The following is a 27975-nucleotide window of genomic DNA, read 5'->3' on the forward strand; positions in this document are numbered from 1 at the left end:
TCTGACAAACCTCATACCCCTACCTGTATATCTCCATCTCCTTTTGCCTCACCATAAAATAATGGAAAGAATGCTGGGCTTGAAGTTGCCAGAAGCTGGATTCAAACCCTACCTCTGGGATTTACTAGTTGGTAACTGTGGGAAAATGAGCCCTCCTGAACCCGTTTCCTTCTCTGAAAAAGGAGATAATAATATCTTCAGTATTTATTTCACAGAATCATCTTAAGGATCAAGGAAGGTAATAAATATGTTGTTTTCTAAGTCTTAAAAGATGTGTAAATTATTATCATGATTATTATTCCATATGGTCCAGGCAAACTTGGGCCTCAGTTTCCTTGACTATGAAAATGGTTAGAGATAATCTCTAAGGACCCTTTTAGCTATGACCCTCTACCTATTTACTATAGAACCTCATATACCTCCACACTTTCCCACTTAGTGCTTATGCTCTTCACCACTGTCTGCCTATTTAAATTCTATCCATTCAAGATCCAGCTCAAGTAATACTTCTTTCATGAAACTTTCTCAGGTCAAAGCTAACTAGAAAACCTTCCTGCCCCAGACCTTCTATAGTACTTTCTTTGTACTGACTTAGCCACTCATCATGTTCTAGCTTGTATTATTGTTATGTGAGTACATGCTGTCTCCGTTCTACCAGACTACATAGCTGCTCCATAAGAGCAGGGACTTTCTGCTATTCATCTTTGTTTCACCCCTAACATCTAACACTACTAGAGTGCCCTACTCATTACGTGTGAGCTTAATAAGGTGTTTGTTGAATATATTGAATGATAAATAAGATAGACTTGTTCAATCTACTAGAAAAATCTTAGCTACAAATTAAAATGGAAGTCCCCCAATCTCATGGTAATAATTATGCTGGTTCTTTATGGGTAACTGATGAGTCCTGAGATAACCAAGAACATTCAAAGATTAGACAATTACTTGTTGCTGAATCATTTTATTGGCCTAGTAATTTGGGCTCTGCCCTCAGCATAAATAAATAAGCATTGGCACCAGTCATAGGACATTGTATCCCTACTGATGAAAGAGCTTTCCTGCAATAGAAAACAAAATTAAGGGATTGGGGCCTCTATTTCCGGGGGGCTGCAGTGACAGCAGGCTTTTCCTCGCGAGTGATAGGAATGGTGCGTTCAGGGCCAGCAGCCTGTTTCCTTGGTCCATTCACAGTAAGGACCCCATCAGATGACAGAGATGAGGTGATGGCAAGGGGGTCCACATCAGCTGGGATCCGATACTTCCTATGGAATTCACGAGAGATGAAGCCATGCTCATCCTGTTGAAAATAAAGAGAACAAAGAGAGAAAAAATGAAAAAGGGAAAGAGGTAGAGACAAAAAGAGAAACCATGAGAATGGCAGCATTGCTTGCCCAAAACCTAGCCACATTTTCACCCCTCCTTGTTTCTCACTGACCCTGAGTGTTGGGATAATTACATGAAGCACTTCTGAAGTTAGTTTAGTTTGGGAATTCAGATTGGTGCCAAACAAGGATTCCCTGGGTCTCCTTCAACTGAAGCACTGGGAGATTTGGACCAACCCTAATATTCCTCAATTCCCAAATCCATGGTCGATGGGGTTGTTTCTGAGATCTTCTCAGTGGTTTAGATCATCATACCCAACAGCCAAACTGAATTTAGGATTCCAAAGGCTAACTTTGTTGTGTTCAACCACAGAGAAAACCTACAACTCATTTGGTCAGCTTGGCTCTAGGAATGATAGGGAGCAAGTGGAACCAACAGGTTCCTCCTGGATATCTTCAGTTTCATCTTGTAGCATTTCAACTCATGGTATGCTGGGACTAGCTTGAACCAGCTCCTAAGAACCAATTGTAAAATTCCAATGTGGGCCTTTTACCTATAAATAAAGGTCTGATTTCTTTTTTTGCTTGTCTGAACTCAAGAAAGCAATAGAGAAAATGTTGATAATGCTGACTAAATTTAAAAGTGTGCCCTTCATACATTTTTTTCCCCCTGGGAAGCTGGTTAATACCAGCATATACCTGATTCCAACCCCAAACATTTGGGCATCAATGGATTCCACCAGGATATGTTTAATGCCATCTTTGCCTCAATGCTAACAGTTTGGGATTAGTTACTAGGTGATAGAAGAGAAGGTGCATCAAAATCCTTCCTCAGGAATTGATAAATATTTTTTGACAAGGAAAGACTACGCCAGACTTTAGGATCCAGAAGACAAGGCCTTGAGTTAACCCCTCATATCCTCAGATCCTTAAAATCTTTAGGAATGATCTCTCTGTCTGGTGACTCCCAAGTGGTCTTAGTGGTTCAAGAAGTTAAATACAGTTCTGAAATTTAAAACAAGAGGTTCAGAGTAGGAATGGATTCCAAGCATGATGGGTTCCCTGAATGCCTTGAGGCTCTCCTGGTTTCTAACTGGGATGTACTCCAGCTGCTCTAAGAGCTTCAGGAATCCTTCCCACCTCCCTCCCCCAATAGCAGTCCTTCCTTCCCTCTAACACAGCAGAAGAGTGACTGTTCAGAGCAAGGAGGCAAGATAAGGCTGCCAATAAGGGATGGGCCAGATACCTGGCGCTCTTCATGCTTTCCATGAACTTCAATCACATCGCCCAACACTTTGACCTTGAGCTCCTCTGGGGAGAAATGCTTCACGTCCAGGTTTACTGAGAACTTGTCCTTCTCCAGTCGCATCTAGGGATATGAGAGAAAGGTTCAGGGGAAGCTGAGGGGTTGCGGGGTGGGGGTGCAGCAAGGAAGTCAAGACCTCTCTTTCCCTCCTGTAGGGGGCATTGATAAGCCAGAAGAAAAAATACATCTGCAAACCTAGTCTATCCAGGAATCCTTCTTCTCCTTCCCTTCCCTCCCCCACTTCTGCCCCATCCCCTGGGAAAAATACCTTTCCTAAAAAAAAAAAAAAAAAAAAATCAGAGTTCTTCGGCTTATGGGAGCCTTGACCACTAACACTTAACTAAGCTTGAGCCAGGATGTCCACAGTATGTCTATACTAAACAAAAGATGGGCTTGGCTATAATTGTGAACATGAGTTCACAATCTACCCCACCCCTCTCAGTTTGCCAAATTCAAACCTCCAAGCCCCTGGATATTTATCTATAAAAACAAAGACTTCTTCTGCCTGCTCCTCAGGACTGCCAAGTTTCCCACCCACTTAATCTAGAAACTACCCAGTTTGTCCTTTCAGTGCCCTTGCCCACTCATCCACTGGACTCCTGTTTACTCATACTTCAGTATTTTTAAATAAGGGTGTTGTTTGGGGTAGCCTAGTCTATTACCTTTTCTCTTCCTTCCCCTTCCAAAGCAGAGTGGAGAAATTGAGACTTGGACAGGGGTCCAGATTTTGAACAAAGATCTAAAAAGATGACCTTGCCCCTCCTTATATTTAAGCCTCCCATCAGTCACTATTAGGGGGTTGACAAGCAGGAGAGAAACAAGATTACTTTTTATGGTCTTACACAGGAGGGAAAGGAAGCTAAGATCAAGGACAGGGCCCTTGAATCCTGGGGAAAAAGCAAACGTAACTAAGAAATACCAACAAAAATTGTTCGAAGATGGCTGTAAGGGACCAGAACAAGTGATCCAGGAATGTTAGGACTACTTCTGTCTGGATACTTTTAAAGCAAGAAAGGTCCCTCTATCTAGTAAAGGCATGGTAAAGGCTGCCTAGAGCCCAAGGGGCAGATGAGGTGACCTTAGTGGGTCCTAAGGGATTTTATTAATAGTATATTTTGACCCTGCCTCTCACAGAGGGTCTAAAATAAATTGGATCAGACAAGCTGAGAAACTGGCAGTGACCTCATCTTTCTACACTACCAGGCACAGCTGTCTTAGACAACTATGTTGCAGATGAGCATGAGATTATCTATTGGGAAAACTGAAGCAAGGAGCCCGGAGAGATGAATTGCACCAAAAATCGAGGTGCCCATCGCCTGACAGAAGGAAGGCTTACCTCTGAGAGGCCAGTCTCAAGCCAGCTAGGTGTCCGCAGGAAAGGGGGTCGAAAGTAGAAAGGAGTCAGGGCAGTGGAGGTTGGGAAGAGGTCAGACTCCAGCAGATGCTCTCCAAAGAACTGGTCAAAGATTCGGCTGGGTGAGTGGAAAGGAAATAAGGGGCGACGGATCCAGGGATGATGGATGGCGATATCCATGGTGGCTAGAGAAGTTTGTGGGCTATATCTGGCTAGGCAGCTCCTTCAGCCCAGGCTCCAGTCGGGCTCTTATATACCCTGCACCCGTGAAGTTTCTGGAATGGTGATGTCAGGAGTTTTATTATCCCAGTTCATGGAGGACTGGTGATCAGGGATTTGGCTGTGACACACACCCAGTACTCACCAAGCTAAGAAAAGAGAAACACAAACATGTCTGAGCTGGCAAGTGACTAGTCCTGCCCTCCAAATTCGGGTGCTTTCCCCGCCCCTTGTTCCACCCCCATCTCTTACCCCTCAGTGCTCCCGTTCTCCCTCCCCTCTTGCTAAGGCTGAGCCAGGAATGCCAAGCAGCTTGCCCCTCCCCCTCCCATTATAGTCTCACATGCCAGGGGGGTCAGGCCAGCGACTATCTTGGGCCCAGGCGGAGACTGGCAGGGAAGGAATCTGCCCGGGCTGGGTCCCAAGGACATTAACTCTTTGTTACTCCTTAGAGAAGGCTAGTGGTCACAGAGACGTCATGTGTCCGTGGAGTACCCTGAGTGGAAGGGAAGAACGGAGAGAGGCCCTTGACATCATTCTAGCCAGACAGAGCTCTGAGAGAAGAAACAGGGTAGGGGTGGTTGTGCCGGGATCCCTGCGCCTAGAATTGCAGAATTTGAGAAATGAAAGAAATGGTAGAGCAGGGATTAGAGCCCAGCTTTTGAAAAGGAATGAGAATGCCACAAAGTCTGTCACCTTGAGGGTGGGTCTGGCAAAGCAGATGGTGCCTTGGCCTTGGAGTAAGAAAAGCCTGAGTGTGAATCCTGCTTGTGACTTTGAGCAAACACCTCCCCTACTTTGGGCCTCGTTTTCCTTGTCTATAAGAATGAGGCCCAGCAGGACGCCCTCGAAGACTCCTTCTAGCCTAAACCCATTCTTACTATTCAAGCGGTCAAATGGCCAGCAGGTCCTCCTCCCAATTCTGTGACCCTGGGAGGATTAGGTTTAGGAAGATGCATTAGGATTTAAGGCTGTCATGTGGGCAGGAGGCAGAGTTTGGGAGATTCCGGTAAGGATGGGTCTCCTGCCCTCCTTGGCCTCAAAACCAGACCACTCAGTCCAGCTGAACAGCTGAACAGCTGAGCAACGGGATCCGAGGAGCTGGAGGGGGAGGGAAGGCAGCATTCCCAGAGCCTTCCTCTCCCTCCCCATCCAAGGCTCGGCACTATTTTTGGGCAGTGCCGACCCCGCCCCAGCCCCAGCTCCAGCCTTCCCGGGGTCCTTTTCCAGAGTACTGCTATTCATCCTGGCAGGAGGGGCACCCTGTGTCTGCAGGGACTGAAGGTCCGGCTGGGACCATGTCTGGTCGCTCAGTGCCACATGCCCACCCGGCCACCACGGAATACGAGTTCGCTAATCCGAGCCGTTTAGGGGAGCAACGATTTGGGGAAGGTACGGGACCGACGATGCCCCTCCCCCTTTAATCGATCTGGGGGGCCCGCACTAACCATCACCCCCAACCTGAACTAAACTGACCTCCTGGGGCGGATCGTCTTTCATCCGAGCCTGACTTTTCCCGTGTGGGTTATAGCCCCATTCCCTGACTGGGCCCCACCACATTGTCTGACCCAGGAGATCCTTCCTCCTGGACCGACAGCCGCCTTAGCTGGGACTTCCCTCGTTCCATTCCTTGGCCCTTCTCTTCAACTTTTTGTCTTCTCCTTGTCTCCAACCCCTCATCCTCTTTGTTATCATTTCTGTATCTTCCCCTCTCCCTCTCTCCATTTCACTGGATTTGGAGTCAGAGGCGAATCTGACCCTGCACCCCTGACTTAGCTACTCTGCCTCAGTTTCCTTGTCTGCAAAAACGCGTGGAGATTGCACTTCCTGGGCCTCTGCTTCTGGGTTTGGGCTTTATGAAACCTTTCCGGCTACACATAGGCGACCACTCGTTACCTCTATTCTTCCCCCTGTATGCCTTGCCTTCCCTCTGGCCCCGGTCGTCCCTTTCCTTTTGCTCTTCAGTCCTGCCTTTCTCTTCTCACTCTCCATTCTCCTTTTAGACTTCTTTCCTTCCTCCTCTCCCTACTCCCCACTCACTCTTTCTTTCTGTTTACCTTCCCCTTAGGCCTGCTCCCAGAGGAGATCCTGACTCCCACCCTGTTCCATGGTTACTACGTTCGACCACGAGCAGCTCCAGCTGGGGAAAGCACCGGAGCCGGGGCGTCCGAGCTCCGTCTCAGTGAAGGCAAGTTCCAGGCCTTCCTGGACGTGAGTCATTTTACCCCAGATGAGGTGACGGTGAGAACCGTGGACAACCTGCTGGAGGTGTCTGGCCGGCATCCTCAGCGCCTAGATCGCCACGGTTTCGTGTCCCGTGAGTTCTGCCGTACCTATGTCCTGCCTGCTGATGTGGATCCGTGGCGCATTCGGGCTGCGCTCTCCCATGATGGCATTCTCCATCTGGAGGCTCCACGGGGAGGCAGACGATTGGACACAGAGGTCAATGAGGTCCATATTTCTCTGTTACCTAGACCTCCTGACCAGGACGAAGAAGGGGAGGGAGAACTGATGGGACCCTGATTTTCCTAAACCTGGCACCAAGCAATTTCCTTTCTTACAGGAAGGGCCTTATGGTAATGGGAGCAGCTGCCAACTAGCCTAGAGGCCGTTGCATCTCACAGGGAAAAGGAAGGGAAGAGGGAAGGGGAAAGGGGGTGGGGGGATAGTAGTGATCCCGAATGGAATGTCTCTCTAGTTTGGTCCCTTGGAACATGTGACTAGCCTTGTCCTTCATTCCGATGTGGGTAGATATGAATAAATCCAAATCCCAGGGCCCTGTCTGTGTTTCTCCCTGTTCTGTGGCCTGGAGAATGAGACTAAGAGTGAGGAAAGGAGTCATAGACAAGGGCTGCAGGACTACTAGCTGGACAGGGTGCTCCTAATTTGGATATGCTGAGCTCAACGCCAGACTGAGCTCAACGCCAGACTGAGCTCACAACTGGATGCTGTGATTTCAGCAGGACACTGGCACTGGCTCCTAATCAGATTCCTAGCTCTGATTTTCTCACAATACAACAAAAGCCAGAGTGATCCTGGGAGGGCTATGCCATCCAAACAACCCAGAGGGCATAGTCTGGGCTGGTGATTAGAGATACAAAAACAAGGGTCTCCAGACAGTCTGGACTTTTCAAGGCAGAACTTGGGAGAGGGATCTGGGGAAAAGAAAAGAACATGTTTTTGTCTAGGCAGTATTGCCTAGAGCCATGTCCTTTGGTTCCTGGGCACATACTTCTATGGAGTAGACAAGAGTTCCCATATTCAAGGGACTAAATAAACCAGGAGAGCATAAATACTTCCAGTTGAATGAATGAATGAAAAAGCATTGGTTAAAGAACTTTCCTCCACAATCAATCATCCTCGTGCCCCAAAGTGTCCATAGCAGTCATGTCGTAATGCTGGAAGGGTCTTTAGTGATCATCTGACTCAATCCATCATTTTATATATGAAGGAAATTGAGATCCAGAACCTTAAGATCTAATTTTAGAAATGGACAAGACCTTAAATAAAGGTCATGTGGACAAACACCCTCATTTTACAGATGAGGAAACTGAGACCTATAAAAAGAATATTTCTTGCCCAAAGCCATGCAAATAGATAGAGACAGAACTGAGACTAAAACTCATGTTTCTTTGCTCCTAATCTGTTTTTAAAAACTTAAAAAAATTTTCAACTAATAATATCCCTGATACTTCCTCACTTTGTAACAAATATGTACAATCAAGCAAAACAAGTTTCATTATTGGCCATGTCCAAAAATATATGCCTGAGTCTTCATTTTTAGACCCTCTCCTTTCTGTCAAGAGCTAAATAGCAGGCTCCATCATTCAACCTCTGGAATCACGACACATGGAATCACGTGTCAATCAGAGTTTTAAAGTCTTTCAAAGTAATCCAACACTTTTATACAGAAACCCACCTTCTCTTTCAGGCCTGGGGGAAGTATTTGCCTCTAATTCCTGAAATATTCCATATCTGGAATAAAACTTTCATCAACTTCTAGCACAGCTTTCCCACTTAAGGAAGGGACTGACCATATTGGGACATGGGGGGAGTCAGTGTCTAGGCTCCGATTCCACCAGTGGTGTCTTCAGAAAGATTGATCATTACTTTCTGGGGGAGGCAGGGCTGAGGAAGGCCCTGAGGTCAGGGAAAAGGAAACTGTCAACTTTGAGTCATTCTTCAGTAGCTGAATAGGCAACACATACCCAACAACTTCCCCCATATTGTCTTTACCACTCACTTGTTACTGATAGATGAAAATCCTCCACTAGAAATCAAGACATTGTACCCAGTTAAAATATAAATCCCAGTGAGGTTAGCATAGTAGGTATCTTAATGTGATTGATTCTTCAATAGCTGGAGGACCTGTGATATCATCAATGCCGGATATTCTCCCCAACACTTCCCCATCCTATGCAACTCTTGTCCCTGCCTTCCTATAAATCTTTAACAGGGGTTCTATACATATGGTTCAAGGTTCTTGGCCTAGATTACTTGATGTTGATACCAATCAAGGATGAGGCTGAACCAACAGTCATCCTTTACTTTTGTTATTGGCCAACCCATCTTTTTTTCTGGTCATACATTTCTCTGATGACATCCTTTACCCTCCTTCTTTTCTTCAGTTGTTCATTTGTAATGTGTCACAGCCTGCTCATGCCTACCATTCAATTCAGTCCAATTGATCATACATTTATTAAGCACCTACTATGTGAAAAGTATTTTCTTAGGTGCTAAGGTGCCCTCAAAGGACTTATACTCTACTAGGAAACACTATGTATTCATATATAAATATAAAATATAAGGTCATTTTGGGAGAGGAGAGAGAACCCTAACAAATAGGGGATCAGGGAAGGATCCTTGCATAGGAAGTCATCACCTGAGCTTTCAAAGGAGCTAGTGGTTCCAAGAGTTAGAAATAAAGAGGGAGAGATTTTCAGAGATGGGAAACAGCCTCTATACATGTAGGGAGGGGAAAGACAGAATGACATATTTAGGGAATAGCAAATAGGCCAGTTTGACTGAGATTTCAGGTCCCTGAAGGGATTCGTATAAAATCAAACTGGAAAAGGTAGACTGGAGCCATGCGTCTTTCCATTGCTGTCTGGAGGATCCCCAACTGAAATTCTCGGAGCTCATAGAGAGCTCCTTGACTTGGAGCCATTTTTGGCATTAATGCCTTCCTCCCTCAAAGTATTGTTTGAAATTTACTAATTACACATAACACCACAAAAGATATTGTAAAAAAAGAATATAAAGAAGCATGAGACACCAGCATAGTACCATAATTTAGTATAGTAGCACTTTATAAAGTGTTTTCCTCATGAGTTGTCTCTTTTCCCCCTCAACCCAGTGTGGTAGGTGGCATAGAACAGGTATAATTAGCCTGTCTTAACATATGAGAAATAAGGCGCAAAGAGATTAAGTGTGAGTCAAAGTTATATAGTCAGTAGACTTGAGTTCAAATTCTGCCTTCATCACTTGCCACTCTGTGACACTGGGTAAGATAACCTTAGTTTCCTTCTCTGTAAAATGGGAATAATAATAGCAGCACTTACTTCACAGGGTTTTTGTGAGGCTCAGATGAGATAATATATGTATGACTCTTTTCAAATCATAAAGCATTATAATTAGTCTTGATTCACAGAAAATCAACTAAGGCTCAGAGAGATTAAGTAATTTGCCAATAAATCACAACTGATAACACAAGAGCCAGGATTCAAAATAAAAACCTCAGTCCACCGAAGCCACATCTCTCAACTGTATATATCCGAACCAATCCTGGTCTTTAAACTCAAGACCTCTGGGTGTTTGTGTTTAGTGCCTGTTCTTTGCCTTAGGATCTGGGATTCGAGAGATAAGGCACTGACTGCTGGCCTCCAAAAGGCTAAGTCAGCCTGGGTGGTGATGGGAAAAGTTAAGGCGTTCCCCCCTCTCAGAGAGGTCTTCGGGGTGAAGGATACTTTCCCAGGCACTGGAAGCCAACACCTTGTGCCACTCAGGCTTCTTGGCATGGGAGATGGTAGTCAGAAGTTTGCAATTTCATTAAAGGAGCTCCAAACTCTCAAGGGTGAGACAATTCCCAGCGGAGGCCAGCCAGGGTGTGAAAGCCCTACACCCTCCTCTCCTGCCTGGGGAATACGCCCACCTGACAATCCTTCCAGCAGGTGGCATAGGAAAGCCATCCTGCTCCCTGTGCGAGGGGAGAAACCCGACACTGACAGACGGCTCTCTGGGAACTGCCACTCCTGGCTGGACAGCAAACCAGGAAATGCCCTATCCTTTTATGAGGAAAAACACCCTTGGGGACAGAGCACCATGGGAAACCAGCTCTGCTGTGGGGGAAGCTGGTGAGTAGTGGGCAGAAAGAGATTATCCTCCTGTTGATAGTCACTGTGGGTGGAGAGGGACGCCTCAGCCTGGGCAAGAGGCACCAGCAACTTGGTTGTGTCTTGCAAGGGAAAGCCAGCACACAGACAGGCTTTTGCTGCCTCCCTCTGCCTGGCACCTCCTGGCTCCTGTGCCCACTTTCATGCCAGCACCTGCTGCTGGACTTACTTTCTGGGAGAAACTCAGAGAAAACACTGAGTTGGTGTGCTAGGGCTGAGCTGTCTCCAAAATAGGCAGAGACCAACTATACACATTCTGGTCAGTCCCTCTTTGTTCAGTGCTAGGAAGGAAAATCCAATTCTGGTTTTTCATTCTTGCTTTTTTTTAAGCCTATTCACTTTCTTCTTCCTCTTCCTCATTTTCTTCCATGTTTCTTCATATTAGGGTGACCAGGTTTTGAGAAATGTCAAAAATAAACAGGAGTGAGAGGAAGGAGACTATTTGGGTATTCATGAAATAGCAGATATATTCAAAGTAAAGTGTTGTATTTGGACCCAGGAGAGATCTGGGTTCAAATCATACCTCTGACATTTACTAGTTATGCAGCCATGGAAGGGCAAGACCTTTCACTTCTCTGAAATTGTTTCCTCATCTGTAAAATGGCAGTAATATTTCTGTAGAACATGTCTCACCCAGTTTTCTGAGGGAAGTGAGCATATGTTAAAGTGCTTTGCTTTGGAAATCTTAAATCACTATATAAATGTCAATTATACTGTTATTTTGTATCATATATATGTCTTTATAGTTCCATGTACAGACACATATCAAATAAATGGACATGGAGAGACCCTGTTAGAATATGGTGATCATATGTCTCACATTTTCCAAGATAGTTATGATTCTTAGAAAAGAGTGCTTTTTTTTTTTTTTAAACCCTAACCTTCCATCTTAGAATCAATCCTGCATATTGGTTCCAAGGCAGAAGATTAGTAAGGGCAAGGCAGTGACTTGCCCAGGGTCACACAGTTAGGAAGTCTGAGGTCAGATTTGAACCTAGGACTTCCCATCTCTAGGCTTGGCTCTCAGTCTACTGAGCTACCTAACTGCGCCACCCCCTACCTCTCCCCACAAGTGTGCTTTTAATAAGGCTTTAAAAAAAAAGATTATTCCTTTCATATTTTTTTTATGATCACCATATTCAAGGATCATCATCTTTTCTCTATGGCCCTCTTGGCTGGTCAGTTTCTACCCTAGTCAAATGGGGGATCTAATGGGGATCCATTAATCTAATGAGTATCTTAGTTTATTAAATGGAGAAGCTATAGCCTTCTTTACTTCCTCTATCCATTTTCTTACATTATTAAATGAGGCAGTGCTTCCTTTGGTCTAACCTAAATTTATTTTGTCTTTTATCTTCAGTAAGTATAAAGAAAAGTTCCTCACTACCCTCTGTTAAATAATCCTTCAGATATCCAAAAACACTGTGGGGTTTTTTCATTTGTGAATTTATAGTCAACTGCTGTGATTGGGGTGTGGCTTATTTCTGAGATCTGGGCATCCCTGTACAATGTCCACATGGGAAAGGTGGTGATATCACCATTTGGACTGCTGATATCACGTGGCCTGGTCCTGTATAATCTAAGATTGACTTCCTTACCTTAACCCAAAGGCAGATTAACTGGAATATCAGAAATCACTTTAAATTCTAAAATTCTGGCATCTATAATTTGGTGGACTGTGGTATGTGTGACAGAGCAGAGATGAATATGCTTGAGAGCTGCTAGAACAAGGTTAGGGGTGAGAGTTCTGGAGTTGGGAATAAGAGGGAAGGGGCAGAAGGAGAAATAAGGGAATGGAATGAGATATGACTTTAAGAGTTTCCATTCTTCATGTCCACCTTGGTTAGTAGATAAAGACCTAGGGCCCTCCCAATTTAGCAATCTCAAAATGTGTTGAAAATCTCCTGATTTCTAAAGCAGGGAAAACAATATGACTTGGAAGCCTGACTTAGAACTTTTTTCTTTTTCTTTTTCATTTTTTTCATTTTTAAAGGAATAAAAAAAATCTTTGAGTGCTAGTCAACCAGATGTGGATGGCTCTGACTAGTTTAGGATTTCAGCTGCCAAAATAAAAATCTATGATAACCTCTGAAGATCTTAGACCAGTTTTCTTAGGTCCAGTGGTACTTGGGACCAAGTAGACAGAAGGACTCCATCAGGGACCCCAGGGATCCAGAAGGGAGTTATAAGAGGAAGGTCTGTTGTCCTGCATGTATATAGCTGCTGAGTCAAGAAGTCACATCTGATCCTCCCAGCCCTATGAACAGAAAGTCTCTGGAGAGAATGGAAAAGGTTAAATATTTCTGGCTTTCTCTGTTAATTAAAAACAAGGGCAGGGAAGAAGTAGGAAGATCACCTTTTAGGGAAGAGGCTAAAGTAAATTCCAACCCACCCAGTCCTGGGTGTGACAGTCTCAATTTAATATTCACAGTAGAAGATCAGAAAAAAAAACATCTCTCCCCCCCACCCCCCATCAAAGGCACAGAGGGTCCCTGAATTCAGGGACATTCTACTCAGGATGACAGCTCTCCTTCCTGGCTGCTGGGATTAGTCAGCCAGACAATCCCAGAATAGCTCTGAGTTGGGCTGCATTCCTGGCAGGTAGTGAGTGGCCTGATTGCCCCAGACTGTATTTTGGGCTCAATTATGTCAGTTGTACCAAACAACCTTCCAGAAAATTCTGTTTGGGGTGTATCCTGCACTTCACAATGCTAACTGACTTGCCTGCCTTTGGGACAGCCAGTCCTTGTTAGAGAGTGGGACACTCTCTAAATGTGGGGAATGAGAGATGTCTCATCTGAGAGATGAACACAGAGGCTATGTCTCTGGCCATGGAACTGGCTGGAAGCCCTGGAAGTACATCTCTTTTTTGTGTGAAAAGCCTGTTCATCCAGAGGGTGCTACAGATTCTTCCCTAGTCAGCCCAGTTCTGATGATGGCTGCCAGACTCTGAGCAACAGGCTGAAAACTCCTAATGGGAAACACTGAATCTACCTTGGGAAGAAAAGATCTAACAGGGTAGAAAAAGTACCAGACCCAATGCACAAAGAGACTGACTTGTGCCCTCCTCCAATGGCAAGAACGACTTTGAGCTCGCCTGCGACAGAAGTTGTCATGGAGGTAATGAAAAACCAGTGCATTGGAGGGCATTTGCCCATTCTTGCCAACAAGGGGCCTTTCAGGGAACATGAGCCTAAGGGATTCATAGATTAAAGGAATATCTGTAGTTTATCTGGATTTGACCAAGGTGGCATTTGATTCATGATAGCCTGGGCTGACTGATAGGTGGATTCAAAACTAGTTGAATGAACAAATTTAGGGTATTGATTCATAGACTGGTAACAACCTGGAGAGATGCCTCTAAGGAACAGCACTGAATTCTATTCCATTCGTATTCAACATTTTTATCAACCATCTGGATGAAGTCAAAAGTGGTGTGCAGACCGTATCTGTAGATGATACAAGATTGCAGAGATAGTCAGTCAATACATAAAATGATAGGCAGCTATGTGATACCGTGACCAGAGCCCTGGACCTGGAGTCAGGAAGACTTGAGTTCAAATCTGAACTTAGATGTTAACAGTACCATGTTGGGCAGGTCATTTAACCCCAGGTTGGTTGTTGTAAGGATCAAATGAATTAATTTTTTAAATTCATTTTTAAACCCTAATATCTTTATATATCCTTCTATATTAATTTTATTTGTTACAGGGCTAGGCAATGGGGGTCAAGTGACTTGCCCAGGGTCACACAGCTAGGAAGTGTCTGAGGCCAGATTTGAACCTAGGACCTCTCATCTCTAGGCCTGGCTCTCAATCCACTGAGCCATCCAGCTGCCCCAAGTGAATTAATATTTGTAAAGCACTTAACACAGAGCCCGACACACAGTAGGCCCTATATCAGTGATGGTGAACCTTTTAGAGACTAGAGTCCAAACTGCAACCCTCACACCACATGTGGCTGCTGGGCAGAGGGGCAAGTGATGAGAGAAATGTCTTCAGGTACCCATGAAGAGGGGGAGGAGAGCAGCTCCCTCTGACACTAGGTCTACCAACACAGCCCTATATAATGTTAGATATCATCATCATTATCTTTAATAGAATTAAGATACAGTTAATCAACAAGTATTTATTAAGCCAAGCACTAGAGATTCAAGGAAAAATCAAAAGAAAAAACTCCCTAATTTCAGGGAATTTATGGTCTCATGGGGGAGACAATAAATACATAAATTAATACATACAAGATAAACACACAGTGGATAGAAAGTAGCATTAGAAGATGAGGTACTAGCAGTGGGGGTGGGGTGAGGGGGGAATTGGGGGAGGGACTAGGGGAAGCCTCCTGAAGGAGGTTGTGCTTGAGCCAAGTTTTAAGGAAGCAATGGATTCTAAGAGCCAGAGTTTCAGTGAGAAAGCATTGCAGGCACAGGGGCAGCCAATACAAAGGCAAAGAGATTGGGGAGAGAGAGCAGCCCATTTGAGGGACAGCAAGTAGACTGGTGTGGCTGAACTCTAGAGTTCTTGGAATGTTAAAAGTCTGGAAAGATGGGAAGGAGCCAGGTTGTGAAGGACTTTTAAAGCCATTCAGAGGAGCTTGTAGTTAATCCTAGAGGTAATAGGGAACCACTGAAGTTTTTTGAGTAAGGGAGTGACAGTCAGATTTGTCTTTAGGAATATCAGTAGTAGCTGTGTGGAGAGAAGATTCATTCACCAGATCAATGAGGAGGCTAGTGTAATAGCCCAGGTGAAAGGTAATGAGGATCCATGCTAGGGTGCTGGTTGTGAGAATATTGAGAGGGGAACAGACAGAGAGAAGTGGAGTTGGAATCAACAAGATTTGGCAACTGATTGTAAAAGTTAGTGAAAGTAAGGAGGCAAAGAGGACCCTGAAGTTGCTCAGCTCTGTGACTTTTGGTGTGCTGTTGACAGTTATAAGCAAGTCAGAGAGAAGAATGGGCTTTTGGAGGAAAGATAATGAGTTCTATTTTAGATAGGTTGAATTTGAGATTACCTCAGAATGTCCATTTTAAAAGGTACAAACAGCAGTTGGTTAAAAAGGATTGGAACTCAGGACAGAAGCTAGATTGAAGAGACAGAGATAGGAAATAGCTGTATTAGAAGAGAACTGAACCCAATAGAGCTGAGGTGATAGACAAGTGAAGGTATACAGAAAGAACAGAGAAGAGTCCAGCACAGAGCCTTAGAAAAAAGATTAGAGTTAGTAGGCATGACATGGATGAAAATTCAGCCAAGTAGACTGAGAATGAGTGGTCAGAGAGAACCAAGAAAGAGCAGTGCCATAACTGCAGAGAGGAGGCAGAATACAGGAAGAGAAGGGTAGCCAATAGTGTCAAATGCCACAAGAGGTAAGAAGGATGAGAATTAAGAAAATATTTAATTTAGCAATTACTGGTAACTTGGAAAGTGCAATTGCAGGTGAATGGAGGTTGGAAGATAGACTGTAAAGAGTTTAGAAGAGATTGAAGAGGAAATAGAGGGATTTCCTGCTTTTTCAGGGAATTTAACTGAGAAGGGGAGGAGAGATATTATGGCTAGAGAGGATAAGAGTAGGGTCAAGAGAAAGAGGTTTTTTTTTTTTCTTTTTTTAAGATATTTTATTTAATCAATTATGTGTAATAGTAATTTAAAAAATTTTTTATTTAGAATATTTTTTCATGGTTATGTAATTCACGATCCCTCACCCTGCTTTCTCCTCCCCCCTCCCAAAGCCAACAAGCAGTTCCACTGGGTTATAAATGTATCATTGTTCAAAACCTATTTCCATGTTATTTATATTTGCAGTAGAGTCATCTTTTAACATCAAAACCCTAATCACATCCCTATCGAATTACATAGTCGATCATATATTTTTCTAATGCATTTTTGGTTCCATAGTTCTTTCTTTGGATGTGGATAGCATTCTTTCTCCTAAGTTCCTCTGGATTGTCCTGGATCATTGCATTGCTACTGGTAGAAAAGTCTATTACATTCGATTGTGCCATAATATGTCAGTCTCTGTGTGCAATGGTCTCCTGGTTCTGCTCCTTTTGCTCTGCATCAATTCCTGGAGGTTGTTCCAGTTCACATGGAATTCCTCCATTTCTTTATTCCTTTTGGCACCCTAATATTCCCATCATCAACCTATACCACAATTTATTCAGCCATTCCCCAGTTGATGGACACCCCACATTTTCCAATTTTTTGCTACCACAACGAGCGCAGTTATGAATATTGTTATACAGGTCTTTTTCCTTAATAATAATTTTCCACATAAATTTTCTGAATTATAAAATCCAAATTGTCTCCCTTCCTCCATCTCCTTCCTCTTTCCCAGAGATGGTAAGCAATTTGATTTGAGTTACATACGTATTATCATTTGAAACATATTTCCATATTGTTCATTGTTGTAAAAGAAAAGTTGATTTTTTTTCTAAAGATGAAGATAGTCTAATTCTATTTGGAGGCGCCAAAGAGGGAACAAATGGATATGGAGAGAGAGCTTGAATATTACAGTGAAAAATGGGGATGATTGTGGGAATAGTCTTATGGAGAAAATAGGAAGGGATGAGATTTAGGATACATGTAGAAGGGGTGGCCTTGCTAAGGAGAAGATCATATCTTCATCAAAAACTGAAGTAAAGGAGGGAAAAGTGGGGAAATGTTAAGAAGTATGAAGGTGAGGTTCAGCTGAGAGGATGGAGAGAGGGGATGCAATGGAAGAAGAGAACAGAAGATAGATGCTGTGATGAGTGGGATAGACAACAAATTAGGAATGAATAAAAGAATTTCTAGGGTAGCTAGGTGGTGAAATAGATAAAGTACCTGGCCTGGAATCAGGAAGACCCATTTTCTTGAATTCAAATTTGGCCTCAGACCCTAGCTATGTGATCTTGGGCAAGTCATTTAACCCTGTTTACCTTAGTTTCCTCGACTGGAAAATGAGCTGGAGAAGGAAAATGGCAAACCACTCCTATATCTTTGCCAAGGAAACACCAAATGGGGTCATGAAGAGTTGAACATGACTGAAGCAACTGAGTAAGAATGGAAGGAACAAATTTGTGGTGTATATATAATCAATTTGATTTCATGGCTTCTTCTAATTCTGTAGCACGTGAATAGGAACAAAGGAACCAGTTGGTGAGAGTAATCCAATGTTGGGGTCTGGCAAGATGGGAGAGGTGAAAAGAAAAAGAAGCAAGGAATTTTAGTAAAAAGGATAGTGAGGAGCTGGACTGGGGGTCAAGACTGGGAAGGGAAGAGAGTCTAGTCAGAGCATGAATGATGGCCTAGGAAAATAATAACAGCCACTGGCATAAATAAGGTGTGTAGAGTGCTTTACATATTACCTCATTTGATCTTCCTGACAACTCTGTGAGATAGGTGTTATTATTATCCCCTTTTCTAGAGGAGAAAACTGAGGTCAGAATTTAAGTGACTTGCCTAGGGTTACACTGCTGGTATGTGTTTGAGGCAGAGCTCCCTAACTCTAAGTCTGATGCTTTATCCACTTTGCCATCTACCTGTATTGAGGGAAGGAGAGCTTGGAGGTCATGAGGAGGACAAAGAATAGGGTTAGAAATAACAGGGAGAGATGGAAAGATAAAGTATAATGATAGGATACAGAAATTCCACAGTTCTTGATCACTGGAATAGAAAACTTGTGGGTGATGGGCCTGATCAAGAGAATATTAAGAGCCATTTCTGTGTGGAGCTGAGCTATGGAAGAGAGGAGTAAGTCAAGGGGGTTGAATTGATTGAGAGAACACCAAGCCAGAGGTGGAAGTTCCTTATAAGAGCAGGAACTAGATAAAAGAGGAAGACTGTGATTAAAGCACATTAAGAAAATATGGGAGGGGGCAACTAAGTGAATCAGTGGATTAAGAACCAGGCCTAGAGATAGGAGGTCCTGGGTTCAAATTTGGCCTCAGATACTTTCAACTTTGTGATCCTCAGCAAGTCACTTTATCTACACTGCCTAGCCTTTAGAGCTCTTTTGCCTTGGAACCAATACACAGTCTTGATTCTAAGACAGAAGGTAAGGGTTTAAAAAGAAAAAAATCCGGGGGATGTCCTGAGGGTCCGTAGACAATAATAATGATAGTAAGACTAAACATATTAAAATAACAATCACTCCAGGTTCTGGATTAGGTGATATACCTGAGAGGGAACCTTGAAAAGGAGGTTACTGAGTAAAGGAAGGAGGCAGCTAGATTACTTAGTGGATAGAACTCTGGGCCTGGAGTCAGGAAGACTTGAGTTAACTCCTACCTCATTAAACTTATTAGTTATATGGACCCCAGGCAAGTCACTTAACTTCTGTTTACCTTTATCTACTGGAGAAGGAAATGGAAAACCACTCCAGTGTCTTTGCCAACAAAACTCTGTAGACTGTACTGGTGAGCTGTGATCCAAAGGGTTTCACAGGAGAGTTGGACACAACTGTGTAACAACAGCAGAGTAAAGGAAATAGAGGCAAAGGTGAGAAGTGTCCCAGGAGAGCAAGGAATGTTCTGAGATCTAGAGAGCAGTTCTCTAGAGACTGGAATAATGGGCAGAATTTGATAAGATGAACTTCGGCAAGTATAAATGTAAAATTCTACAGTTAGGCTTAAAAAAAATAAAAAGCTGCCAAAATACAGGATGAAGATGTGGTTAAACAGCAGTACAGGCAAAAGATCTAGGGGTTTTAAGTGACTGTAAACTAATGCTAAAAAAAAGTATTGGGGGCAGCTGGGTGGCTCATTGGATTGAGATCCAGGCCCAGAGATGGGAGGCCCTGGGTTCAAATCTGGCCTCAGATACTTCCCAGCTGTGTGGCCCTGGGCAAGTCACTTGACCCCCATTGCCTACCCTTACCACTCTTCTGACGGAAGGTAAGGGTTTTAAAAAAAAAGTATTAATACCAATAATGTGGTTTTTATTTAAGCTCATCAGCAAGAAATAATTTTATTTAACATTAATCCATAACCAGGCAGCTAGATAGCACAGTGGATAGAGCACTGGACTTGGAATCTCAAGGACTAAATTTAAATCTGGTCTCAGACACAACTGTATGACTATGGATAAGTCACTTAACCCCTACTAGCTTCAGTTCCTCATCTGGAAAATGAGCTAGAGAAGGAAATGGCAAGCCACTCCAGTATCTTTGCCAAGAAAGTCTCAAATGCGGTCACAAAGAAGCAGACATGACTAAAAAATAACTAGAGAACAACAAAATCTATATCCAAGCCATTTCTAGCTTGGAGAAAGATATGTCCAAACTGACATAGACCCCCAGGCCCTGTGACATGATTCTCTGCTCTAAAAAGATTTGAGGTAATATTTATAGGAAATTTATACAAACAAAATATCATAATATGTTAAAATATAGTCACATTCTAGTTCCTTTCTGGACCACTCCCTAAGGACTAAAAAGAGTTCTTTTTTGCAATCTATATCTTAACCTTATATGCAAAAGAAGACATTTATCTTAGGTGGGTCTTGGCACCACCCACTTCAGGTAGGTGGGTATCTTAGAGACTAGAATTAAGTTTGGTTATCATCATTAGTCCCTTTCTCTAAGAAAGATCAGAGGCCAAGAAACAATCACTGCGTCTTTAGCTTTAGTTCTATCTCCTTTCCTAAAAGGAAACATTTGGAAAGGGTTTGAGGCTGAAGAAATATGATTTCTTAATATTTCTAGAGAAACTAAAAGAAGATTTTTAATATTAAAATGTTTTCACACTAAATATGAGTCGACCACAGAGTACCCCAAAACCTAAACTTCATTAATAGAGGCCTAGAATAAGGGAAATGATTATCCTACTGTGCTATAATCAGATCACGCCCCTCGTATTGTGTTCAGTTTTGGGTGACATATTTTAGGAAGGACATTGACAAACTGAAGCATACCTTGGAAGAGTTATGATTGGGAAAGTTAGTAGACTTGAAATCATATCAAAAGAAGTTCACTTGAAGGAACTTGGGATGTTTATCTTCAAGAAGAAAAGACTCAGGTCTTTGAAATTGCCTTCAATAATCCAAAATACTATATAATGAAAAAGAGATTAATTTCCTCTGCTTGGCCCCAGAGGGAAAAAAGTCACATTTCCGTTTGCAGTAAGGATTATTAATCAATCAATAAATAAACATTTATTAAGTGCCTACTATGTGCCAGCAATGCTAGGGATACAAAAAGAGGCAAAAGACAGTCTCAAGGTGCTTACAATCTAATAGAGGAGACATGAAAACAAATACATACAAAACAAGCTATTAGGTGGTACAGTCGATAGAGTACCAGACATGGGGTCAGGAAGACCTTCGTTAAAAAATCTGGTTTCAGACACTTATAAGCTGGACAAGTCACTTAACCCTATTTTCCTCAGTTTTCTCATCTGTAAAATGAGCTGAAGAAGGAAATGGCAAGCTGCTCTAGTATCTGCCAAGAAAACATCAGATGGAGTTAGAAAGAAGTCAGACAGGACTGAAACAACTGAACAACAACAAAAACTGAGGGAAGTAATTAGAATCAGGTGGGGTTGAAGAAGGCTTCCTATAGAAGGTGGTTTTGTTATTATTATTATCATACTGAAATGTTATTCTGATAACCACTTCATGGTGTGAAGTACCCCTAGATTCTCAAAGGCAATGTTAGCCCTCTGTTCTGCATGTCAGTGAAATGATTTATCTTTTGATGTAGTGAAGGATGATGATGAAGAAGAAGAATATTTATCATCAACTAGGAGCAGTATGGCACAGTGAATAGAAAATTGGTCTCAAAGTTCAGATCTGGGTTCAAGTGCTGCCTCTCCCATTCATCCAGCCTGTGTGCTGAAGGCAAGATACTTCTTTGCTCTAGAAGTTGAAGAAAAGTTGTCAACTTGAAGAAAAAGTCCCCTCATTCAGAAGTTTCCTATACCAAAAGAATCAAAGATCTAGTCTCTATCCCTATCACTACTGCAGTGCATATGTGTATATGTGAATGGAAGGTGGGTGGAGGAGGAGGAGTATGAGAGAAGTTATAAAGGGAATGTTGCACACTTAGTAACATGTGTCTTCCATCACAGGAACTGTCCATCATCCTTCCACAAGAAAAAGAAAAGAGGTAACTTGGGAAGTGGGAAAGGGTGCTCTAAGACCAGGGGAATATGGGCATAGAGAAAAAGGATAGAGGAAAAATAATATTTGGAGAGGACATGGGGTTAAATAGAACAGCAGAATAGAAAGCTTTGGAAACAACATGGAGGAATAGTTTAATTAAGAAAATCTGTAGAGCTAAGACCACTCCTCACAGCTCCTAACTTTGTTCCCCACCCTCTTAGGATATAGTATTAGGGACTGATTTCTCAGTCAGGAATTTAGTTGTTAACCATTTGGGTCCCTTTCCTTCAGGGAGCAAAGCAAGAGGAAGAACAGAAAAGCAGAAGAGCACAAAGGTAAAGTAATCATGTTTTCCTGTCCCAGTTCCAACACTTGAGAAAAGGATTCTGACAATCATTGGAAATGAAAGATCTTTCCACTTGGGAAAGAAAGAGCTCCAGATTTGTTAGAGCTTACTGGTTCAGTTCCTACAGAGGCAGAATAAAAGATCAGTTTAACTGTTACTTTTGGGGGTAAGGTTCAAAGCCAAAACTCAATCCCCTCAATCATTCCCATTCTCTGCAGGGCCAGGAGACAATGGGACATACCTATGAGCTGGTGTCGGAATTGCCCAGGTCTGGAGAGGGGAATCGAGGCCCTCAGTCAGAGGACAGCAGCTTGCATTATGCAGACATCCAAGTGTGCAGCCGTACCCAGCCAAGATCTGCCCAGGAGGTGAAGCACCTACAAATAGAGAATGCCACTGAATATGCGACCATTAGATTTCCCCAGGCCACACCCCACTATGACAGCAAAAATGGCACCCTTGTGTAAGCCCCAGAGTGTGAAACACTGTGGAACAGAGAACACAGGGCAGTGTCTATACTGTATCAGCAGAGGACATAAGTCCTACACTTCTATGAGAAATAATCTGATGCTGTTGGGGACTAGGGGGCAGCCCCTCTTTCTTTGTCAGTTTCAAAGTGTCTCTGGGATCCCTAGAGTTTTAAGACCAGTCTCCCTTTCCTGGGTCTGTCCATACACTTTAAGAACAAAGCTATGCTGGTATCAGAAACCCAAAGGTCGGATGAATCTCCTCAAAGCAGGCCGGGCTAGGCTCAATTTCCAGGATTGATAAGGCTGGTCCCAGGCTCCCAGGGAAAAGACAAAAAATGTTGGTAACTCTATAAGCAAATGGACAAAAGCCTGACTTCCACCTGGGGGTAATTTGATCTAGAAGAAACTCCAGAGGCCCCCAAAACAATCAACCCCTGAAGATACTGCTTCCTGGGGCTCAGGTTTTCCCTCCAAGGGAAAGCATAGTGTTTGTGCCCATTCTGAAACGAACAACCCCAGTTCATCTAATCGTGGAAAGTGGACACAGAAGCTCTTCCCTTGGGCCACAGTTCCCATTCTTACGAGAGGCGATCCTAGAGTGGGAAGGGGTGCATCTCTAGGGAGAAGAGCCGGGAGTGGGGCCCTTGGTGGTAGCTGGAGGTTCCAGAGGGTCTCTCAGGCTGTCCTGGGGAGTAGGTGCCTCCTTTGCAAAGCCCAGTTCGGGCTAAAGGTCAGCCCTGCCTGTAAGGAGAAAGGAAATGTGTGGGGTGAATAAACTGATGTGGAAAACGCTGCGTCAAGGTTCGATGCCTTTTCTAGGGAGAGCAATCGCTCTCCAACCGCCCCGTGCACCGGTTTAGCTCTCAGGCTGAGAGCCTTGGCATGGGAGGGTCTAGGAAGGGCGGAGTTTGGGACGGGGCCGGCCCAGGGTCGCGAAGGGGGCGGGGACAGGTCCGTGATCTAGGCTTATGCGGAGAATGTGGATGGAGAGGCTGAGGCCAGACGCAGAGGGCGTAGTTTGAGGCGGGGCCAGACCGAGGTCGTGAGGGGGGCGGGGACCGGTCCAAGAGCAAGGTCCAGGGAGAAAATGTGATTAGAGATGGGGCGGGGTAGACGGGCGGAGGAAATAGAGGACGGGGCGGGATCTGAGAGGCGGTGCTGAGCGGTCTTGTCTCCATGGCAGCGGGAACGCGCCACGCCTCCCGGAGCCTCAACCTGGGCCGGAGCCGGAGACTGGAGTAGGCCCTGGCCCAGCGAGGCTGCCAGGACCAAAGAGACTAGCCCAGTGCATCTATTTCAGGTAGGGGGCGGGCAAGCTCGAACACCAGATCCGGAAGAATACTAGGCCTAGGAATTCACCTATAAATGGGGATACTCCACTCCTTTATGCAGTGCTGCTGTGGGGAAAGAGCTTTGTGAACCTTAAAGCGCCCTGGAAATGTGAGTTATTAATTTTTAGGAACTAAAGTTATGAGGCAAGGGTAACAAAGAGGCATGGAGCAGGCGGTGAGCCTGCAGCTTGAGGGTGGCACTATGCTCACTCCCAATGCCCAGGTAGTGAAAAGACAAGGGAAAGCCCACCTGGGCAAGGATGGGAATGAATGAATGAAACATTTAAGAGCTTACTATGTGCAAAGCACTGTGCTAAGGCTGGGGATACAAATAGAAAAGTAAGACAGATTCCGCTTTCAAGGAACTGGATTTAATGAAAGGGAGGGAAAAGGCCTGGGAGGGGGATGCAAGAGAGAGGGGCCTTTATCCAAGAGTTTGGTGGTTCTGAGCTTTCTGTAGGCCACAGAGTTAACTGAGCACAACATTTAATTCAGAGCTTTAGAGTCCTGATCTACCTATTTGGTAGTATTAGACTTCTTTTTCTCTTTGGGTCAACTCATTCACCTCTTTCATTCCTACTTGGTCCCTGGGAGTATAATATTGCCTTAAGCAGTGGGAAGGCTGTCAAAACAAGGCCAGGGCACAACAACAGGTACCTCTAGTGTTGTCTTTGTGCCAGATTTCAGGGTTTGTAACGGAATGATACTTTTTTATGCTAGATAGTTGAAATTCCATTTTCATTTATGGTGATACCATGGAAATAATGATTTGGTGATTTAAAACTGAAAACTGAGAAGGGTAGGGAGAAACTAAGGGTTGTAATATTTACAACCCACCTTGGCTTTCTAAAAGTTTCTGCTTCGACAAAGCTATAACTAGGAATTTTTGTACCTATATTAAGAACTACGAATCACACCTGGCAAGAAGCATGAAAGGCTCCTTCAACTGGGGAGGAGGACAGGACATCACTCTACTATAGGGAAAAAGAGACTGTGGGACACTGGCTTGAGGTAGGTACTAGAGAAAAGGTCACTCCAATGCGGCAAAGGACTACAAGAGCTGCCCTACTGGGTTGTGAATCACTCCAACTGTGTTATGGCTCTACTTTTAAATATCTATATCTCTTGAGAATAAGATCATAGGGAGTCACATCTAGTTTCTCTAAAATTTAGAGTCTAAATAAAGGCTAGGTATGAGAGAACAAAATACTTTTTTTTTCAAATACAAGGAATTGCTACTTTATTACTTTTATAATCTTTGTTATTAAGGTGATAACAGTGAGAAGGGTGTTAAAATGTCTATGGAGCAGACCTGTTTTAAGTTCACTTTAGGCTGAGCTTCTTGCTGATTAGGCTCTTGCTTTTAAAACTTTGTAAGCTATAAACAAATTGCCTTCAGTTTAAAAAGAAGGAAGCTTCTGTGGGAGAGATGACCAGTTCATTTCAATTTCCAACAGTTCCTAAACTGTTTTCTTTTCCCATATCTTTGCAGGTCCCTCTTTCTTCCTCTTCCTTGTCTTTGATTCCTGAGGGTGGCTTTGACCTAGCCCCCTTAGGGCCACAGAAAATGGGGACCCCAGTGACCATGGGGTATTGTAGTCCTCTGCAGGCAGGAGAGCCATTGGTAAGTATCTGATCTTTCATTCAGATAAGTGTGATGATGTCATGAGGTTTGGGGCTTCTGTACAGCCCTATAATTGGGGTCTTTGGATCATATTTTAGGCTCTTGGGTGGAGTAATCATACAACTCCCTTCTCTAAATGTCCCACATTTGTATTGGAATCCTTTCTCTTCTCTAGTTCAATAGGATAGCTGTGGTATATCTCTCTGCACTGCTATGAATTCATTAAGTCAGGCATAGAGTGTAAAGTTCCATTTATTCATCACAAATAAAATTTTAAATAAAAAGAAAAACCATGTGTATTTTAGACTTAGTCTAATTAGTTCAGAGGGGAGTTAAGAGTTCAATAGAAAGTGACCTGGTAGTAATATGGTCCCTAGTTGCAAAGATGACCCAATCTCTGCAGACAGGCTTTACAGTTATTTCATTTTATACATTCTTCACATTATAAAAAAATCATATTTCATATGCCCAGCAATCTAGAAGTGGGAAGAGCTGAAGGAGGAATTGAGATATAGATGTGCAGATGTCCCATCCAGACTACCCACAAGGTGTCGCTGTCCTTATCTAATTTTTATCCAGAAAGCTGACTGTCCTGAGGATAACTGGTGGCTCATTTTTTTTTTTAAGTAGAAAAAAATTATTTTGAATTAGTATTAAGTATATTTACGTATCAGCTTTGGTACATTTTATGTAAATCATTAGCATCTGGTGGTTCCTTTATTAGCTTTCTACACCCCCCTGTCTCTCACCATTCTACTTCTTTTCCTCTCCCACCTACATACTCATTCTGTCTCACTCACCAGTCTGTACTTTGTCACCATATCCTATTTCCTTATGTGTTCTCAATTTACTACTCTTATCTCTTTTTTCTATTCTTGTATCTTGGTTATGTGTACGTATGTGTGTGTGTATGTGTGTGTAGTCAGTCCTCCATTGTCTTTGCTAGTGGAGGAGAACAGAAATATAATCCTCCAGACTCATGGGTGATCCAGAAACTATATTTGGTTTGGTAATACAAAGAGACAGACATATATATATATATGGATACATACATTTAGATAGTCATAGTACTCACACTGAATGTGACTCTACTATGAATATGCATCTACATGAAAGGTCTATTCAAGAAGTAATGGTGAGCACTTATTTTGGGGCTCAGTATTGTATGTAGCTCTTCTGGGAAATGAAAAGTAATAAAAGTCATAGCTCTCAGGGCAGCCGAATGGCTCAGTGGATTGAGAGGCAGGCCTAGAGATAGGAGGTCCTGGGTTCAAATCTCACCCCAGATACTTATTAACTATGTGACCCTGGGCAAGTCACTTAACTCCCATTGCCTAGCCCTTACCACTCTTCTGCCTTAGAACCAATACACACTATTGATTCTAAGATAGAAGGTAAAGGTTTTAAAATTTTTAAAAATCATAGCTCTTATGCCCTTAAGAGGGAGACAGCAGCACCTAAAATAATGGTGAAACATACAAAATAGGAGATCTAAGGGTCATAGGAGAGGAGTATCAATTTAGAGTTGGAAAGGGACCTTATAGGTCATCAAATCCAACCTTTTAATTTCTACAGATGGAGAAAAACTGAGATGCAGAAAGCTTAAGCAACTGCCCTGAATCACACAGTTGAGGGTGGTAGAGGTTCAGAGGAAAGTGAGAATGAGGTTTGTAGTCATAAGAGAAGGTTATGTAGCAGGTGATACTTGAATTAGGCCTTGAAGGATATGTAGGACTTGGTTAGGCAGAGTGGAGAATAAATTATTCTAGATGGGAGAACAACATGATTGAAGGTTTGGAGGCAGAAACGAACACAATCTATTTGTGTGTGTGTGTGTGTGTGTGTGTGTGTGTGTGTGTGTGTGGTGTGTTTGTATGTTTGTATATGGCAGATCTCTATCAATCTCTATCATATATATTCATATAGAGATAGAGATGTATGTAGGATGCCTTGTTGTAAAAATATGTTAGGAGTAGAGACTTCTGGCAATATGGCAATAATAGTGGTGAAACTTTCTATCCTGTGTTTCTTTGTAAGCAGCTGGTAGAAATGATGCACAGGTTTCAGTGGTGCTCCTTCTCACCTATGGCTTTGCCATCTCCAAATCACTGATTTCAATTAGTTGATTATGGGCCTCTGTCTTCATATTTCCCCTTGTTTTTGGTAGCTTAGGGGAATCCCTCCATAAATGACTATGGTATCGCCGGAGGGGTTTTAGGGTCCTGCTACTCGTAAGGATTAGACATGGGATCAGAGCCAAGGCTCACAGGCGAGACCTCGGAAGGACTACTTTCTAGGGTGAACTACTGTAGGCATCCTGAAGGCTCTGGTGATAATTCAGTCCTGGACTCTATAATGGCTCGTGGGCTGTAGAGAGCCCTTGGCGCTGTACCCGCATCTCATTCTGACCATTTAACATTGCTGAGAGTCTTTTTCTCAGACAGCATGAACTTGGGTTTGGGTTCTACCGTGATGAATGTCCTGTTGTTTCAAGGACAATGATGTCATCACAAGTAAGTGACATCGGTTGTAG

At 43.3% G+C, this 27975-nt stretch overlaps 3 protein-coding genes across 3 annotated transcripts; 2 read left to right on the forward strand and 1 right to left on the reverse strand.

Annotated features, from left to right (window-relative positions):
- Window positions 1–945: 945 nt before the first annotated feature.
- Window positions 946–4347, reverse strand: CRYAB (crystallin alpha B). The gene is made up of 3 exons (XM_044666309.1): window positions 3965–4347; window positions 2569–2691; window positions 946–1297 (listed from the first exon to the last, which is right to left on the reverse strand). Exons 1-3 carry the CDS (start codon window positions 4160–4162, stop codon window positions 1094–1096), a joined length of 525 nt encoding a protein of 174 aa, XP_044522244.1. The 5' UTR covers window positions 4163–4347; the 3' UTR covers window positions 946–1093.
- Window positions 4348–5335: 988 nt separating this feature from the next.
- On the forward strand, window positions 5336–7519 carry HSPB2 (heat shock protein family B (small) member 2). The gene is made up of 2 exons (XM_044666310.1): window positions 5336–5593; window positions 6270–7519. The coding sequence occupies exons 1-2, from the start codon at window positions 5500–5502 to the stop codon at window positions 6722–6724; spliced, it is 549 nt and encodes a 182-aa protein (XP_044522245.1). The 5' UTR covers window positions 5336–5499; the 3' UTR covers window positions 6725–7519.
- A 2906-nt stretch (window positions 7520–10425) lies between these two features.
- Window positions 10426–23275, forward strand: C3H11orf52 (chromosome 3 C11orf52 homolog). Its single transcript, XM_044666311.1, has 5 exons — window positions 10426–10554; window positions 20050–20095; window positions 21638–21675; window positions 21963–22006; window positions 22236–23275. The coding sequence occupies exons 1-5, from the start codon at window positions 10476–10478 to the stop codon at window positions 22482–22484; spliced, it is 456 nt and encodes a 151-aa protein (XP_044522246.1). The 5' UTR covers window positions 10426–10475; the 3' UTR covers window positions 22485–23275.
- The last annotated feature ends 4700 nt before the right edge of the window (window positions 23276–27975 follow it).

Source organism: Gracilinanus agilis, chromosome 3, assembly GCF_016433145.1.
Source record: "Gracilinanus agilis isolate LMUSP501 chromosome 3, AgileGrace, whole genome shotgun sequence".
Lineage (NCBI taxonomy): Eukaryota > Metazoa > Chordata > Mammalia > Didelphimorphia > Didelphidae > Gracilinanus > Gracilinanus agilis.

What these genes read in the sequence shown, in the direction of transcription:
- CRYAB (XM_044666309.1), bottom strand. Translation starts at nt 4,162, where the DNA reads ATGGATATCGCCATCCATCATCCCTGGATCCGTCGCCCCTTATTTCCT. An exon ending in TTGAGACTGGCCTCTCAGAG is followed by an intron (nt 2,692 to 3,964) that starts GTAAGCCTTCCT and finishes TCATATCCCTAG; the next exon opens with ATGCGACTGGAGAAGGACAA. An exon ending in GAAAGCATGAAGAGCGCCAG is followed by an intron (nt 1,298 to 2,568) that starts GTATCTGGCCCA and finishes TATTTTCAACAG; the next exon opens with GATGAGCATGGCTTCATCTC.
- HSPB2 (XM_044666310.1), top strand. Translation starts at nt 5,500, where the DNA reads ATGTCTGGTCGCTCAGTGCCACATGCCCACCCGGCCACCACGGAATAC. An exon ending in GGAGCAACGATTTGGGGAAG is followed by an intron (nt 5,594 to 6,269) that starts GTACGGGACCGA and finishes CCTTCCCCTTAG; the next exon opens with GCCTGCTCCCAGAGGAGATC.
- C3H11orf52 (XM_044666311.1), top strand. Translation starts at nt 10,476, where the DNA reads ATGCCCTATCCTTTTATGAGGAAAAACACCCTTGGGGACAGAGCACCA. An exon ending in CCACAAGAAAAAGAAAAGAG is followed by an intron (nt 21,676 to 21,962) that starts GTAACTTGGGAA and finishes CCTTTCCTTCAG; the next exon opens with GGAGCAAAGCAAGAGGAAGA. An exon ending in AAAAGCAGAAGAGCACAAAG is followed by an intron (nt 22,007 to 22,235) that starts GTAAAGTAATCA and finishes CATTCTCTGCAG; the next exon opens with GGCCAGGAGACAATGGGACA.